Source organism: Fistularia commersonii, chromosome 14, assembly GCF_037954325.1.
Source record: "Fistularia commersonii isolate RoL2024-O1a breed Wild chromosome 14, RoL_Fcom_v1.0, whole genome shotgun sequence".
NCBI classification, from domain to species: domain Eukaryota; kingdom Metazoa; phylum Chordata; class Actinopteri; order Syngnathiformes; family Fistulariidae; genus Fistularia; species Fistularia commersonii.
In genome coordinates, this window is record NC_141297.1 from 17,169,956 (window position 1) to 17,187,679 (window position 17,724).

A 17,724-nucleotide genomic window follows, 5' to 3' on the forward strand; every position below is an offset into this window, starting at 1 on the left:
ATGACTTGTTGTGAAAAACAAAGAAAGGTTATCATGGTCAGTCAAAGTTCAGGCTGCAGTTGCTTTGTTGGATCAATAGGGCAGCTTGGTCCACTACCTGATTAATTCAGTTTAAGATTAACCCATGCCGCAAGAACGCATCAGAGAGCACCAAGAAGAGTGTGAGTCACAGCTGACCAATCAGAGAAGAGATTGTTCTACTGGACACACAAATTTCAAACACTCATACAACAGACTACAGCTTAAAGTTCATGATTACAAATGATTAAATAAGAAATGGTCTAAAAGTCAAAAGGCTAATATGTTTAAAAAAAGGTCAAAATTTACCAGATAATAAGAAAGAAATCTCATCTGAAAAAACTTATCTATGGAGGTTCTCAGTCATCCCGGTCAGGGTGAATTCTTGTTTGTATCATCTTGTCATGGCAACTGGACTGGACTGGAATTTCTTTACTTGAAGACATTTAACTCTTTTACTAAAAAGTTGGGAAAACATCCAGCAGAGGACATCCAAAAAATTTCAGGGAAAGAGAATCTGAAATGAGTGAAAAGTCTGCCATGCTTGTCCAGTGTGTGTTCAATCCCATGTAGTTCAAGGCTGATGGGTTCTGATTGTGCATCAGTCAGAAAAAATGCAAAATGCGTTTTTCCAAAGCAGAAGATGTGTTCCAGGACAAAGCCATCCACACTGATGGGCTCACGCTGCATTTTCAATCAACTTGCCAATAATTAATGACCTGGAGATATGGATATGGCCCGATGTTCACATAGGAATGATGATTGTCACAGCAAAAAGCCACACTTAGAGGTGACATCCAAGAATGCTTGACGGTCTGTCAAAGACCTGCTGACTGACAGAGGCACCAGCCGTCTGCATTGATGTGATGTTTAAAGTCAAATGCTGAAGATCCCTGCTGATAAATAATCTCCTGATGGGTAGAAGCTTTTCTTTTCACTGTAATCTTTGCTAACTGTTTCTGGTTTTCAGTAACTTCTTGTTGACAACTTCGATTTTTGAATCCCCATTTTGGGATAATCCTTCATGTTGTTTTTTAAGGAATTTCTTATCCCTTTTTGGTAATGTTTTCCCTATGATTTTTACGAGACTTCATTTATGATTTTCTAATAAAAGTAATTTAAACTAATTGAATTATTTTAGGCAATTTCTGACTGAACTCTAATTAATTATTGCTTATTTTTAGTCAATTTCTTGCTCATTTTCAAGTACTCATTAGCCTGGATGGATAATGTGTTTCAGATTTTTTTATTATATTTTATTTTCACAGCATTTTACCACAATTCTGCAAAGATAATCAGCTAAGTTTACAGATCAAATTAAAGCAAACCGTTTTTTCCAGTAAACAATCAATATTACATCCTACAATTCTATAATAATATAAAATTTTCAATATTTAAATCGATGATATATTCTCAGCCATGTTGGATATTCAGAGTAATTTCTAGTAGAACCACTCTTTGTTTGCTCACGCTCCAGAGCAGCGGCCATGAAGCTGTTAAGCCAGCAGAAGATGGAGGAGGGGGGAGGCCAACAAAGACAAGGGGTCCATGACTCAGGCGTTGGGAGTGGTGCTGGGGGAGGGTAGGTCATCACCTTTATCTGTTCCACAATCACAGATCCACAGCTGATACCCACCAACTACCAAAACAATGCCCCGCCCCCATTTACACAAAAAAGCTCCTGGGACCTGCCCTTCCACATGGAAACCCATCTAATCACCTCAACAGCGAAAGCAAACAGAAAAAACTGAATAAAATAAAATGGAAACACAAAATGGTTTCCCAAAACCTTTCAGGAAAATCTGCACTCTTTCAGTCTTGTTTCCAATATTACAATTTCTAGCTTACGTTCCATCATATTTCATTGAATTTGCTGCTGATTTTCAGTGTATTTCCTACATGATCATATTTTATGATTTAAAAAAAAACAATCACAAGAATCAGCTTTTCATACACCAGCGAGATTCGGCAAAGGTAGCAGAGCTGATTTGCTAGAGACACCCAGTTTCAATCAATCATTCATGGGATTAACACAGATTATTATTAATTTGAAAATCTCTAGATTTCTCCTTTGACTATGGTATATGAAGACTTAAGTGTCTAAATATACACAAAGACTATTGGAATAACATTGCAGATCATCATCCATGTTGGGTTACATCCTGCTAGCGTGTGTGTGTGGGTTGAATTGTGTGCATCTACATGTATGTGTCTCTATGTGTGTTTGGGGGTGGGGGCATCACCGTGGGAGACAGGCAGATGGGGATGGAAATGAGTGGGCAGTGAGCTCATGCTAATTTTCTCTACAGCTGATCCAAGCACAGAAAAACACATAAACACACACATGACTGCAAATCACAATCTAGACGGGGATCATTCTCAACTCAAATATTCTCATACAAATTCCTACGATTGTGAAAGCACACAAGTTAATGTCATTAAATCTGGCTGCGAGTGAATGTTCATTTGCTCAATGCAAGTAAGTATGTGTGTGTCTGCATGCACACGTACCAGACAACCATCTGCCCCATGGGAGTTTCTGTGCAACACGCGATTGGCCGCCTGTGCTCTCAGCGAAGGGTGAGGTGGGTCACCTCTTTATTCGCAGAGGGAAAAGGTTGGTCTTCTAAACCTGCGGGTAGGGGGATGGGAGGGTGGACGGGTGAGTGGTGGGGAGGGGGTACTATCAGATGAATGCTACTCAGCTGACGCAGCACAAAGTAAGTCCCCCCTCCCCCAGCTGTCCCCATTCCATGTCACGAAGGAGCTACATCGCTGGTGGTTTCCAGCTTCCAACATACCTCAAACCCACCAGTGACATCATGAAGCATTTCAATCAATCCCAGCAAACCCTGATGCTTTATTGGCTGTATTATGTTAACTACTCACTCAATTTCAAAAATCTCTTTTTGTGATTTTTGTGATTTGACCAGTATTGGAGGGAGGGTATATTGCTCACCTTTAGTGGTGTTTAGGCTGAATTTGGTTCAATTATTGCCTTGTTCCAGTACTTATTATCCATTTATCTATTAATTCAAATTTGAGTCAGTCCAGCAGCAAGTTGGGTAATTCAGTCTTCTCATTTAAATCAGGTTTTCAATGATTTCCTTATTAATTTCTATGAGTTACCTGCTACATTAGGAGTCATATCTTGCACTTTTTCATTAAACATCCGCTTTCTTCTTAGGCCAGTAATATATAACAACAGTCACTGTACTTCACAGATTAATGTTTCTCATGTAACTGAGTACATTGTAATGCTTCTTGTAAGACCTTATTCCCTATTAACTAATTGTAATTACAAGAACCGTAGCAACAACTACTTAAATCAGTCTGTTTGGACTGATTTTGGACTGTTAGAGAGGGTGTGAGGCGCATTTTGTGTGGTTCAGGTAATAAGTGGTCTTGCAAAGCCATGTCTGATAATGAATATTTCAAGAGCGTCTCATTAAATAAACATATTGGACCTCAGTGCATACAGTCACCTACCATCAATATTAAATACCCCCCGGATACATCACCACCACCACCACACCCAAAAAGAGTCATCCATGTTGTTTTAGCCCAGTCATCAAATTGCAACATCTGAATGAGGATGAGCTTGTTTTTCACGCAACACCTGCAGCAGGTCACCAAGTTCTTCCTCCCTTTCATGCCACTCCTGCAATAATCTCAAATGAGACAAGCTTAAGACATAAGAATATCCGCCGTGCACTGAGTGTGCTTGTTACTTTCATGCTTTGGCGGGAGGAAGTGCTTTATATTACCCCGTCTGTTCCCACCTCCTTGTGCTGCCAGTTTTGCGTGTGTCACATTCCAGGCAGCTCACATACATGGCTGGATGCTATGGCGGCCACTTCCTTCTGCACCTCCACTTGCTTGGATAGAGCCTGGCCCTCTCTCATTAGCAGGTAAATTAATGAAGTTCTAAAGTTCTCTTCATGGGTAGGATATTGGTAACAAAGGCTGACACTTATTTTATCTCGCCACTAAATTGCCTGATTTTCATCGGACATCAAGAAGTCATCACAATATTTTGCGGCCAGTCAGCAATACCAAAATCTATCACGTGGTTAGTTTGGTGATCGCATGCCACATCAGTCCCTCAACCCAATTTTATGCACAAATGCACAAATGTCCCTGTTCAGATCATGTCTAATTGTTTTTAAAGTCACTGAATGGCAATGTCCTTGCTCAGTATGACAAACTGTAGATGATTTTCTTTGATCTTTTGGGCATATTTATTTGTGATGTTTCCATCATTCCTGTCTATTGTACAGGTTTCGTATATAATGCTCATATCTGTGATATAATAAGTTAATATGATATAGACACTTTGAAAAGAGATCTAAAAAAACCCTATTATTTTTTTCAAACTCATCCGAGTCAATGCAATAGGAGACCATTTACATGGGGTCATAGAGTATATGGATTAGGGTTAGCCCTAACCCAAATGCTAATACTACATTGATTAAAAAATCATTAAATATGTATCTCATGCTAGTATCAGAGGACACTGACACTAGTCCCATTTTAGAGCAGAGTAGTTTACATATATGTAACCAACAGTGTGAAGTGAAAAAATTAGCAGGTTAAAAAGGGTTTATGAATTTGGAACATTAGATATGCAAATGCAGCGGAGTAGGTCAGAGACTAACATCAATGACAGAGGGTGAGTCTTACATTATGAATTTTCTTTACCTGGATCAGTGCTTTTTAAGTTATTGCAAATATCTGCTAATAACAGAATTATGTTGATTACGTAGGAACCGAGGCGACACTAAGATAAACATTGACTAGGTTGCCAAGGGTGGGCCTATCATGCGACAGTTGACTCTGAATCCTCCAACAAACAGCCAGCAATGCATAATCTGTCAAGGTGCTTTCATCCCTCGTGCACAATCAAGCGTCAAGTGGGAAAATCCCCTTTTGTTCACACAACTTTAAAAGGCTTTGAAATAAACAGCCGCTGGCATGAGAGACGTGTTGCATGGAGAAAAAAAATGATGCATTTAATTCGTTTTCTGCTCCTGCTTCGGCGGCAATGCCTTTGAAACATTTTTTCAGACAGCACAACAAGTAATATTCCCTGTGATGGTTTTTCCACTCTCGTGTGTCTTATGACGCATTGTGTCGTGTTTCTACTTCTACTACTTTACAGCATCAAAGTTATATGACACAACAAAACCCTCATGTGGACTTTTCATCTTACTGAACAATTGTTTCTCGAAGTTTTGGCGGAGCCTCGGAGCAAAGTCTTCTCTTTTTTTTAATAAAACTCTGAATGAGCACATAAGAGTGGAATAAATATACACACCATTCTAGCAGTAGAGCAGTGAATAATGAAAAAAAGGCAGCATATGTGGAAAGTAATTAGAAAAACTTTCAGCACACAAACTTAACTGCTAATTAAACCTCTTTTTAATTGACTTCCATTTGCGCTCCATTCAGGCTGGGAGCAATTACATACAAGATGATTAAAAAGGTGGGTTTTTTTTGTTTTGATTTTCTTTTTTTTTTGTGATGAGAAAACATCTGTTTTTCTGAATATTTAACTGGGGCTTTGGGTCAAACCAATGTGCAAATTTATCGCCACGTTCTTTGCCATGGAATTTTTTATTTATTTCTGAACCACTTAAAAATATAGAGCTGAACCATACAGAAAAACTTGAAAATATTAAGCAACTGGTATTAAACACGTAATGAGCAAACTTGGTTTTCTTTATATGATCATTTACCTCTAATTTTTTTAGGTCACTGCATGTCAGCTTTTTATTGATATAATCATTCAATATACCTCACCAATTTTCAGGGTATGATTGTTTTTTTCATGTCTGGACTTATTTCTGTCTAATTTTGACATATTGTTGCTAACCCATGATTTAAAATATTCATAGGTGTGTTATAGAAACCTTTTTTAGGTGCAGAGCCTTCATCCAATTCACACTGCAGTGCAGCCCACTTGGAGGCTCCTGAGAGTCCTTCACTGCAGCAACACAAGACCATCAGGAAGGATGGAACTTTCAGTCTTATTTGTCATGGAGATGCTGGCGTGTCAATACGCATCAATATGTGAAATAAGAACAGTGGCCGTGCTGCCTGTCAGCAGGCTCTAACACATTGGGTCCTGTAGAAGGACACACATCGAGACCCCTCGGGGGGGGGGGGGCACGCTCGTGGGGAGGTGGGAGGAGGGGCCACTTCCTCTAAACCACCTCCTACCCTCTGAAACAAGGAGCCTCTTCAGACGGAGGCAAAAGGATTCTGAGTATGAGCTGTTGGTCCAGAATTTAAGATGTCTGTAGTCATTGCTTTAGACATAAAATACAACCCCAAACCCCTCATTTAATCATAATTATGTTTAAGTCATTGATAAGCTACTGATAGATTGGCAATATTCAAGTTGATAACAAGCAAACAACATATAATGATTGAAACACAGCATGGATGTGAGAGTAAAGGAATATTTTATATTGTAGCAAAAATGAGTTATTAAACATTTAAGTATACGTCCATATTTCTTTTCTTACAAAGTGAATCATTTTACTTATGCTTTTAAAAATCATGTGAGAATTATCTTTGACAATATACACAAGTAATAAAGAAATTACTTGCAAAATTCAAGTAATATGTCTAAATAATCTGAATGAAATAGTCTTCAACACAAAATTACAAAGACATAAGGAGGAGATTGGCTTAAAATAAAAAAAATGTAAAAACTAAAAAAGAAAAAAGAAAACACCAAAAACAACGTTTTTTTTTTGTTTTCAAATGGCCAATGTGAAACACATTCTTCTAAGTCCATATTTGTCGCTCATCAAGATGCTACTGTTTTGGGAGTAAACCTCACATCTGTGTGAGAATTAATCACTGGGTAATGAGGTTCATTTTGTTTTCCCACAAGCACATTGGCAGGTCAGATCCTTCCCGTCTCCAGAGCCTATAAAATGTTTCGGCAAATGTGAAATGTAACCTCAATCGGACAGAAGCTGCAGAGGCTGCAAGAAAATAAAGTACTGCATCCTCATGACAAACTGGACAGGACGAATCAGATTTGCCTAGACGTCTGGAGATGGAAATATTTGGCAATTTGTTTTTTTTCTCCTTTTTTTTAGAGTTTCTTCAAAATTCTTCATTAATTTCCAACCAATTTCAGGTAGTTTTGTAAAAAATTTTCAGAGAAGGATTTTTTTTTGTAAATTTCTTTTCTATCCAAAGCTAAACAGTAATCACTGTCTAGTGTGCATTGACATTTATTTCTTTCACCCTTAATTCACACATCTGCACTAATCCAGTCATGATACAAAAAAGAAGCTTTCATCCTCGGGACCATCTGTGATTTAGTAGACATTGAGTGTCACACAAGGAAGGTCTTAAAAGATTGTCTGCGAGGAGGGAAGTACAGCAATATCGCTTCCTGTCTGTCTGCATGCGAAACTTGCTGCTAACACTCTTGTAACAGTCTCATTAATATTCAATGCCGCCACTTCCTCTGATGGCAGCAGCAGTGTGATGAGGTGGATGGCAATGCAGGCTCTGCCTATCATCCTAAAAGTTCATAGAGTCTGCAAATGTGCTGACAAAGGGGCTCCACTCCCATTACTTTAGCAATATTCCCAAACTCCTGCCCAGTGAACCCCCATCCCCCATTTCTCCTTCTTCAAACAGGAAACTGAGGTGACTCACTTAGTTGGAGGGCTCAGAAAACAAACAAGGACCTGGCTATATGTTGTCTGAAAGCAACCTGAGTGGTGGGGTCTCAATGTGGCAAGCCTGACAACAAGATTTGGGCGGAGGGGTCGCAAGATGTGATTGAAAGGGAATATAAGTTGAACAAGACCAAGACTTTGCAGGAGTGAAGACTTATAATCAGTAAATTATCAAAGAGTTGTTGATAAACTACATAGAAGCAAGAATTTCATGACAGTAAGCAACATATTGTGTGCAAATCTTAACAAAATGAACTAGCTGTGTTATACATTGGGCTGGCCAAGAGGGCACTATTATGCTTACCTCTCTTCCTGGGTGCCCTCCAAGAGGGTACTTGAGCTGCGTTTTTCTCAAATGCGGGAGCACCAGGGTGACACCCCCTCTTGAGAGGAAAAAAGGAGGGTCGAATTAAAAAGAAGTGCAAAGGCTTAAAGGCGCCTCTGGCTTTATACTGGGTGCCCTGTTGGCTCTAATAAAACCAGAGGAGGCCCCTTAGGCCAGGGGGTCCTCGGGGTGTGCCCACTGTGCCATCATGGCAGTTCCCCTCTAACAGGGGGTGCTGTGTGTATACATGTGTCTGTGTGGGTTTGTCTGCATGTGTGTTGGTCTGAGGTAGGTAGGTGCTGGGGGAGGGCTGCGGCCTGGTGTTTTCTGAATGCCCCTTTGTTGGGATCATATTATGTTTCCACCACAATACTTCTAGACCCTGCTTCATCAACTCCATTCATGTGTAACAGTTCATGCAAATGGAAACACTAGCCTCTTTTCGAGGGGGTGAGGGATCTTTTATCAGTCTCCCCCTTTTTCTCTCTGTGTAAATTCTAGCCTAAACCAACTCACCACCTCATACCACTTTACAGTTAGGTGGCCCCGCAATGACCCGTTATATATTCCATCTTTAATCTAAAATGTTCCAAAAGACAGTGATGTCGGAAAATTCCTCAAAGAATTAAGCAAAGTCTGCCTCTCAATACTATCAAATATCTAAGCAATTGGGAGACAGTAACTTCTTGATTAGTAGCTCAACAAAACATAGAAACGGGCCTAATATTGCTTAACAATAAGGAAAATATCACCAGAAGCATTCCAAGTGATTCCCTATATTCTGGGAAGAAGCTGAAAAGAAAGCTTAAAAAAATATCTTAAAAATGAAATGAGAAGCTAGCCAAAGACACAAAGCATAGATTTAACAAATAATTAGAATGAGTACCACCAAGAAACGTATTAAAAAATTTACCAAAAAATATAAATAAAAAAGGAAGACCGACCAGCTCTTTAGCAAAGAAAGAATCCTGAAAATTATAGCAACAAACATTTCAATATTTGAAACATGACATTACAACGTGTGGTGGTTGAAGCAGTCTGGAAAGTAGAATTTCAAATATTTTGACATCATGTGATAAAAAAGCATCATAAGTCAATGACACAGTTCCAGTCTCAGGTACAAGTGTTCACATTTTTCATTGAGATAAATATGAAATAAAAAACTACAGCTAGGTTTTTTAAATCAAAACACAAAAATCACATGAAGAAGCTTGAAGGCTGCTTTTATCCTCCCAACACCCAGAGCAATAGGGAGCATTAGGGGGCGCCTGTTTGAACCCACAGGAAGACAACATTGCACGCATGTTAGGACAGAGCCCCTTCACACGTCAAATCGCTGGACTAACCCTCTGTGCACTCTGGAAACAGCGGGATGGGAAGAAGAGGCTATATAATCAGATTTTGCCGATGTAAACACGTCCTCTTAACGGCTGTTTACCGATCCCATTGAACCATTTGTTGGTAAATGAGATAGTATTTACAGTTTAGGTCAATAAAGGAGCCTATAAGGTACCTCATGGGCAAATAATGGCTTTATAGCCACCAGTGGAGTTTTACTGTTCCTGCTGTTGGGGGCCTAATTAGTGACAACATTGCAGTGATGACCAAGTACCGAGAGGAAGCACTAATCACCCCTAAAATCAGCTGGAATTCGCAAAGCAACAAGGAAGAAGTTGCCCCAAAATAAACAGGAAACAAACTCACAATTAGTGGAGAAAAATATGAAACATTGGCAAGAAGTCATTTGTGACTCTGTGAGACATTGAGCAATAAGAAAAAAAAAATCAGGCAGAAATGGACGAATAAAGTACCAAACAATTTGCTTGCAATTATATCAAGGGGTAAAAATGGCAAAAAAAATATTTGACAAAAAAAATGTAACCACTTGAAATCCACCTAATATTTGATGAGAAATTCTAAAAAATTGCAGAGAAAAAGACAGAACCTTACATAACTGCATGCAGTATCAACTATTGATCAAGAAATAGACTGGGAAAAAGGTTCAAGAATAGCCAACTAAAATTTAGTTAAAATTGAGAAAAGAAAAGAAAAGAAAAGAAAAGAAGGAAATCTGACTATTTTAAATTATTCAAACGCCCAACAACAACAATAATAAGTTGCATAAACATTTCCTGCAAGGTTTTCCAAGAAATCGCTTCCAAGAAATCTTCCAGAAGATTTTTGGGAGGGGGTATCAACATCGCAGGGAGAGAAGGTGGGATTCGGGTGTAAAGTTCCTCAACACGGAGCGTGATGGAAGGACCCCCTCACATACACATGCACATACACGCACACGCACACACAAACACATACATACACACACACCACCGCCAGCAGGGACACCCCAAGTCTGCCTCAGCGCGAAGGCGGAAGACGGTGCCGTGAACGTATCATCCGCTGAGCAGACTCACCCGGGACGAGGCTTTCCTCTTGTACTTGTTGGCGAAGTCGAATTTCTCCTTGACGTCGTCCAGGACCTGCTCTAGGCGGCGCTTCTCCTCCTTACCCGTGTAATCCTGGCCCAGGAGGATGTACGCCCTCCAGTTGGCCGAGTCGAAGCCCCAGTGGCAAGTCCTGTTCTCCTGCGCCTTGTGGCTGTGAACCACGAACTTATGCGTCGGATACATGAGTCTGCAGTCCATACACTGGATGCACGCTGCGTTGGGGCTGGTGTAGAGCTCCGGCACGAACAAGCCCTTGCACTTGCCGAAGCACTCGTGGTACACCTTGAAGCTCTTCTCGGTGAGCTCCAGCTCCAGCGCGCTGCCGCTCAGCTCCTTCTTGCAGCGCGGCGGGTAGGCGCCGCCGTACACCAGGGCGTTGCAGAGCCTCTCCGCGTCCGTCTTGGTGATGAGGCCGCAGGACGGCGCCGAAAAGGGCAGGATCCCCATGACTTTGAGGATCTCCAGCTGCTCAGCCGTGCACCGGGAGCAGTAGATGTGTAGCTCGTCGCATACAGAGTTGATCTGCTGCAGAGTGAAGTCCCGCAGCACCGTGTTGAGGATCTGCGGTAGGCACAGGCGCTTCTCGCCGCCGACCACGAAGCAGGAGATGGTCTCGCCCTCCAGCACGGTCTCGCACCTCTCCGTAGAACGATCCGACGGAATGAAGAGCGGCCCGGGCATCACTGGCGGCGGCAGATGCTGCAGAACCGGCTCGGGCTCCTTGCCGTCCTTCTTGAAGAGGAGTTCATGTTGCCACCGGGCAGAGAACGCCGCCGGTCCGCCAAGAGAGCTCATAGAGCTGAGGTGAAACTGCTTGAGAGTTTGTTGCAGTCCCGGGTGAGGCTGGAAGCTCTGCCGACTTACAGTCTCCATGTTTTTCCCGCGACTTCTGAAGCGAAATTCCCTCCCGCCGTCGACCGGGAATCACGAGAATCTAATCGCTCCTGAGCCTGGTAAATCCACGGTGTCCCAGAAGTGGCCGGAATTGCGAGGCGCTTCATTAAACATCCAGTTTTTTCGGTGCGGAGGTTGGGAGGGAAGAGGGAGAGAGAGCGAACAAAAAAAAGAATTTAGAAGAAAGTGAGTTTACGGTTCGATCACCCACCCCTGCGACTAGTGAGTGATCGGCGGTCGGTCACTCCCTGCGGCTGCTCGCTCTCTGTCCATGTCAGAACGAGGACCGGGGGGGTGAGGGGGTGGAGGGGGTCGCCTCTCCTCAAACTCCACAGACACGGAAAAATGAGAGCAGAAAAGTTTCCCAGGGACGTCTCGGTGAAAACAAATGCTGAAGCCGGAGTCGTGGGGTCGATAGCGTTAGATAGAGAGAGGTGGGGGAGAGAAAAAGAGGGAGTGGAGAGAGAGCGAGAGGGGGAGAAAAACACGCCCCGTGTTTTGCGTCTTTTTCCGCTGTCGAGGACTGCGGCGATCCGCTCCGTCTGCCCCCGTGGTTCACTCTGACTGTATGGAGATGAGAAGTCTGAGGCATCTATTTCGCTCTCTCTCGCTCTCCCTCGCACCCGCGCTCTGTCTCTATGTCTCTCTGTCTCTCTCTCTCTCTCTCTCACCCCTCCCCGTGTATTTGTGTGTCTGGCTCAGTCATTGAATCCAAGCCAGGAATGTGAGTGACTCTGCAGGCAGGGCTCTTCCAGGAAGAGTTCCGCATCCCCACCCCCCTCCTCTGCCTGCGAAGAGCCTCGCGGAACTAGGACGTCTACTGCGTTCACGACGCGTGGGAGAAAAAGAAATCGTCTAACCTTCTCTCTTTTTTTTTATGACGACAAAAATTTATGTCCCATCACATAAACTTGCATTTGATTCTGGATTCATGCATTTTTGAGATGTTTACACACACACACACACACACACACACACATATATATATATATATATATATATATATATATATATATATATATACATAAGAGTTCAATTACTGCGTGTGCTTCAGCTCCATCAAGAAGTCCTTTTCTATCACCATCAACGCTAACGCTGAAAGTCAAGCCTGTCCTGTCGTACTTCTGGCATAAGGGATGAAAATGTTAGCTCAATAGAAGCAGTGGACAAGGGGATGGTCAGTGCAAAACACACAAACGTGTACAGCTGCTCTCTCCTTAACATTAGCTTGCACTCCATTTCATCCAGAAGACATGATGCTGCACCATCAAAACATTGTGCAACAACTTTACCCAGACATTTATTTTCCACCAAAATTTGGATAATAAGACCTGCGATGTCATCGGCTCATTTCCCACTGGTAATATCTTCAAATCTGATAAACCGCTCCTTGACAACTGTGCCCATTACATAACACAGGACCAGTGTGAGCTTCGCCGCAGTACTCGCTGTGCCGCTTTACTTGCTGCGCTGCTTTACTCACTGGGCGAAGTTACTCGCTGCACACTTGCTCACTCAGCTGTAGATCCACTCTGGTTTCCCCAAAAGTGAGCCTGTGAGCCGGGGATACATACAGCTCATAAATAGAGGACTCAAAGTGACGGACAAATCCCTTTCCTCGCTGTAACAGGCCTGCTAGCTTCAGAATTGCCTGACCGTTCTCAACAATGTCCAGCTTTTCTTGAAAAGTCCGTCTTGAAAATGTTTTTGACAATAAATCTGCAACCACATCAATTTCTTCTCTTACTTCAGCCATCATGGATTGACAAATTAGCTATTATATCAACACAACTATATTTGTGTTTGTGCAGTTTGCTACAGATGCAGTCTGCTAGCTCTGGCTTGTATACTCTGACTGTCCAATCAAAGGGCATGTGACATGCTGATGTTACCGTACCCTTCTAGAAGGCCTTGGTGTCCCAAATAAAAATGTGATTGGTTGAAGCAACAGTTTCATCAACACTTGTTTTTTGCTAGCACGCCTGGGAATCTGATTCTGCAGGACTCCAGGCAGATTTCTTTGACCTTAACCCTGCCTGGCAACAAATAATGTATGAAATGTGACTTATTAAATGCTTTAATAATAAAATATATGTCTGCCAGGGAAAATGCTACGAAAGGAAATGGACAGACCATTTGGACTTATTTAATAAGTATTCATGGACAAAATATAGTTAAAATCAGTCTGTGATTCAGATTTTGACAGCACACAAATGATACACACACACACACACACACACCCACACACACACATATATATATATATATATATATATATATATATATATATATAATTATTGTTTTATATATATATATATATACATATATATAGAGAGAGAGAAAAAATAATTTAAATGAATATGCCAATAAATGTACAAATGTACACATCTGATTATTGAAATTATTTGTTGACATTTACAGCCTGGTGAAAGATAAACCCAGTTGATGATTGAATACAACATCCAAGACAGGCTAGTTTGTTACTGAAGCCACACAGTTGTTATTTTGGAATACTATTTGAATCCTTTTGAAGTCTAATGGAGCTTTGGACTTAGTTTTCCTGATATTCTTACTAGGGTAGAAGCGAGCGTTGGTGTGGAGCAGAGAGGAGATTGCTGATGAGGGGCAGGAAACCTATCTTGACTGTGATTTATTTACTTTCTGAATGTGGTGGATTGTTGAGCAAGTGAATGGAGCAGCATGGGGTGTCTGACACCCTGAGAGAAAATCTTAGAAGTGAGTCCAACACAAAAAGTACATAATTCCGATTTCTGCTTCTCAAGACATAGAGCATTTTGGTACACTTTAAGATGCAGATACCCTTAAATATTGACATTGTCCACTGAGCTCACAGGGGTTGGAAGTTTTTCTTACCATCGAGACATGAAAGGAGACTATTCAGTTTTGATTAAAAATCCCAGGATTGAACATTAGCAGCTAATTTCTCCCATGACAATTTCAACTTCACCCATGGTGAGTTAGCATATTTCTGCTCCTCCAGCTCCCCCTAGTTTTAGGTCACTGAAACTGCGACTTGGAAGGGGGAGCAACATTTTTCTAGGGTTGTCTCCTGCTGCCCAGAATACAGATACGAAACTCACAGGCATGCACACAGACTGAAATTCATGTCGACCAATAGTACCCTTAGAAAGTAATATTTTAGGCATGTATACTTGGCACAAGAAAAAATAAGATATATAAAAAACAAGATATATGAAATAATGTCCACTGTTTGTATAAATATCCCACTCATCGGGGACCTGGACACAATCACAGATGCCACAGGGCAAAAGGCAAGGTTTAACCTGGAGTGGCTGCCAGTCAACAGTGAAGATAAACCACCATTCACCCTACTCACCCATTACTTTTTGGTCTTTGAGAAAAGGTATGGCCTCCACACCAAAAGGCTATGGAGCTACCACTGGATTCGATCATGAAATCTTCGATCTGTAAACCCAGATTACTAACTGCTGCTTCTGCTTAGTCACAAAAATTTCCACCTAATTATGCTTTTGTCAATTTTTTAAATCAAGAAAAGGCAAGCCAAGCTGACAGTAGCAACAACTGAGTAATAAATATAAAGAAAAAAAAAAAGTCAATAGAAGAGATTGACAAAAATACATCTTATTAGAAGAATCACATCTAATTATTCGAATTGATAAGTATTTTACCCTCTGAAGAAAAAAGTCAAGAGGCATTCAAATTGAATGGGCCATTGCATGTATGAAATTGTATGAAATTTCACCAAGTATGATACGCCAATAGGAATACAGCAATGAGAACTAAGAAAAACAACAGTTACATTATCCTAGGTGTCTTAAAAAGAATGAAAATATTCCTCTCTAATTTGTGACGTTATACACTAGTCTGCCAAAACATTCTGACCATAGACAGATGAGTGATATTGATTTTCTATGAAGCAGCGGTCAACATTTTCTCCCCAAAGTTAATTTGCTCCAAGCAAGAAAAATAAGCAAGTTGTCCAAATACAAACAAGAAGTAGTCCAAGAATGGCACCAAAATCCAGCAACTGAATTATGATGAATTTATTTTGAATTCAGCATTAATGACAGGCAAGAATACAATACCAAAGCCAAAATATACCAAGAGTTGGCAAGAAATTTTTATTTCAAAGTTTGTCATTAAACATGGTAGCCATGTTTCATGCACTGATAGCAGATCTGGTTCTAATTTTCAGCATTATGAATGTAGTTAGAAAATCTCCCCCTGACTTGATTTTGTAATTTTTCAGGTAATATCTTGCTGATTTTATTTGTTCTATGCACTGTTAGATTTTCTCAGCATTGAATTTTCATCATTGGTCACTTTGAATTTTTTCCATTCTCCAAATGACTACTTTTTTTATTTCAAGCATCTTCCAAGGCATTTCTAGATATTCAAGAATCTATAGCCATTCAAGTTCCTGATGATTCAAGGAAAACACATTTTCCGACCAAGAACCATAACAAATATTAAAAGTGTTAAGATTTGTGTCTGGGTGACCCTGAGAAGGGACTTCATTAAAGTAATGCCACTCTGTACATAAATTGTTTGATGTTGAGTGTAATTTAACTGCATTACCTCTGTAGCAACAGCAACCCCCTTCCCAGAGAGAAATTGTGTTAGTCCCAGGCTAATAGGTCCCATAGTGTGCTTTACCCCACAATAAGTGGAAAGTACCAAAGGACTGGACCTGTTTGAATCTGCAGCAGAGTGCCGTGTACGATGTGTGCAGTAGAAGTATGGTGGGCATGTCTCCATCTCACTGGCCAGCTTGCAGCTCTGGCAGCGAGAGGCACATGGATGTCAGCTGCTTCACTGCATCTAGGCCTGCGCTGAAATGTTAATTTCCTCTGGGCTCTCTCCTCACATCAAGGGTTGCTGGTCAGTAACTACATGCAAGGTCTCCTTATGACTACTTTGGCACATCTGCACTCGTCACTCATTTTTGCCCCACCTCTCCTTGAATCTAAAACCACATGTATTACAGCTAACACATTGGTAATTTAAAACACTTCAGTTTATGACAGCAAAATGGGTTGGATTTTAACGTGACAGCTGTATTTTATGCTGTCAAAACTCCCGGGGGATTATCTATGATGAAAGTGAGAGAAACCTCTCCAGATGCTTTGAGGGACTTACAGGGACAAATTTGATTTATTTTATTTCCAATGTAGCTTATCAGTTATACCACAAAATGCATTCTTCTTGCATAAATATGAGAAACTGCCAGGAATTTTCAAGAAATTACTAATAAAGTCTTCCAAGCTATCATTCCAAAGGGAATCAACACAGGGAAAGGGAAATCAAAGGGGAAAGATAACAATTATGTTCTCTCAAATTCTCTCAAAACATTGAAAATCCAGTAAATATTATTTGCAAATCAGATTGTTTTTAAAGGCAGCATTCACAAACTCTTAAAAACAAGCATTTTTGAAAAGGGCTATCAAATTTTAAGAGCTTGTGAAAGGTGGATTTAGGGGGAGTCATATGAACTTTCAAGGCCTCAAATAATTTCAATCTTTGCAGACACTGTCATTATATTTTGGTGACTTTGGGCTTTATTTGAGGTTATTGGTGGGAATTGACTAATGTGGCGAAGCTATGAGGCTATGAAGCTATGAAGCTAAGAGGCGAAGCTATGATGTTACAGTTGGAGGAGGTCCTTGACATCATCAACAGTCAATGAGATCGTCAGCGAGGAAATTCTTCCAGTGGAAAGTTGAAGTCATATAACACTGGGACTTTCTGAGCCCGCTAAGCTTTTGGCCAGGAGAGCAAGACCAACGGAGAGCTTCCATACTTATGCAATGGAAACAGTAGGGGAAAACTGGCTTGGTGGAAGGAACAGCAGAAAAGGAAAGAAGGAAGTATTCTGTTTATTTTAACGGAAAGACTACTGTGGGAATTCCTGCCAGTTTGAAAGAAAGTGGAAAGAAGGATGAGAATTTAGACGATAAACTGCTGACATTTGTCAGTCTTCCTTACCGCAGGAGGCACTATCCCACCACCTGAAAGGAAAAGTTATGTAATGTTATGTCATGTGTGTATTCTGTAGTCATGGTGACCACAGTGGATAAAATGAAGTAGCAGAAGCAACCATTAAAGATACATTTGGAATTTTACTCCGTTGCATGACTTCTTTATGACTTTGAAGTTATTTTTGTCGTTTTGGGGTCAAGAACCAGGATCCAAGATCCTGGAATAAGCAAAAAGTAAAACTAAAAAACTGAAACAAAAAATTTAACTTTGCTAAAAGTACTCTTCCCTTCCTTTGATTAGTTTTTGCAATTATTTTTGCTAGTTTTCTATTGATGCATTTTCCGAAATCAAA

The 17,724-nt window shown here is 40.8% G+C and overlaps 1 protein-coding gene across 1 annotated transcript in view; it reads right to left on the reverse strand.

Annotated features, from left to right (window-relative positions):
• LOC147227430 (ski oncogene-like) overlaps window positions 1-12,012 on the reverse strand; it is an 84,928-nt gene extending 72,916 nt beyond the window's left edge. The window contains exon 1 of the mRNA XM_086158827.1: window positions 10,464-12,012. Within this exon, the coding sequence (XP_086014953.1) occupies window positions 10,464-11,369 (906 nt within the window). The 5' untranslated portion in view covers window positions 11,370-12,012. The remainder of the gene's footprint in view (window positions 1-10,463) is intronic.
• Window positions 12,013-17,724: the final 5,712 nt, after the last annotated feature.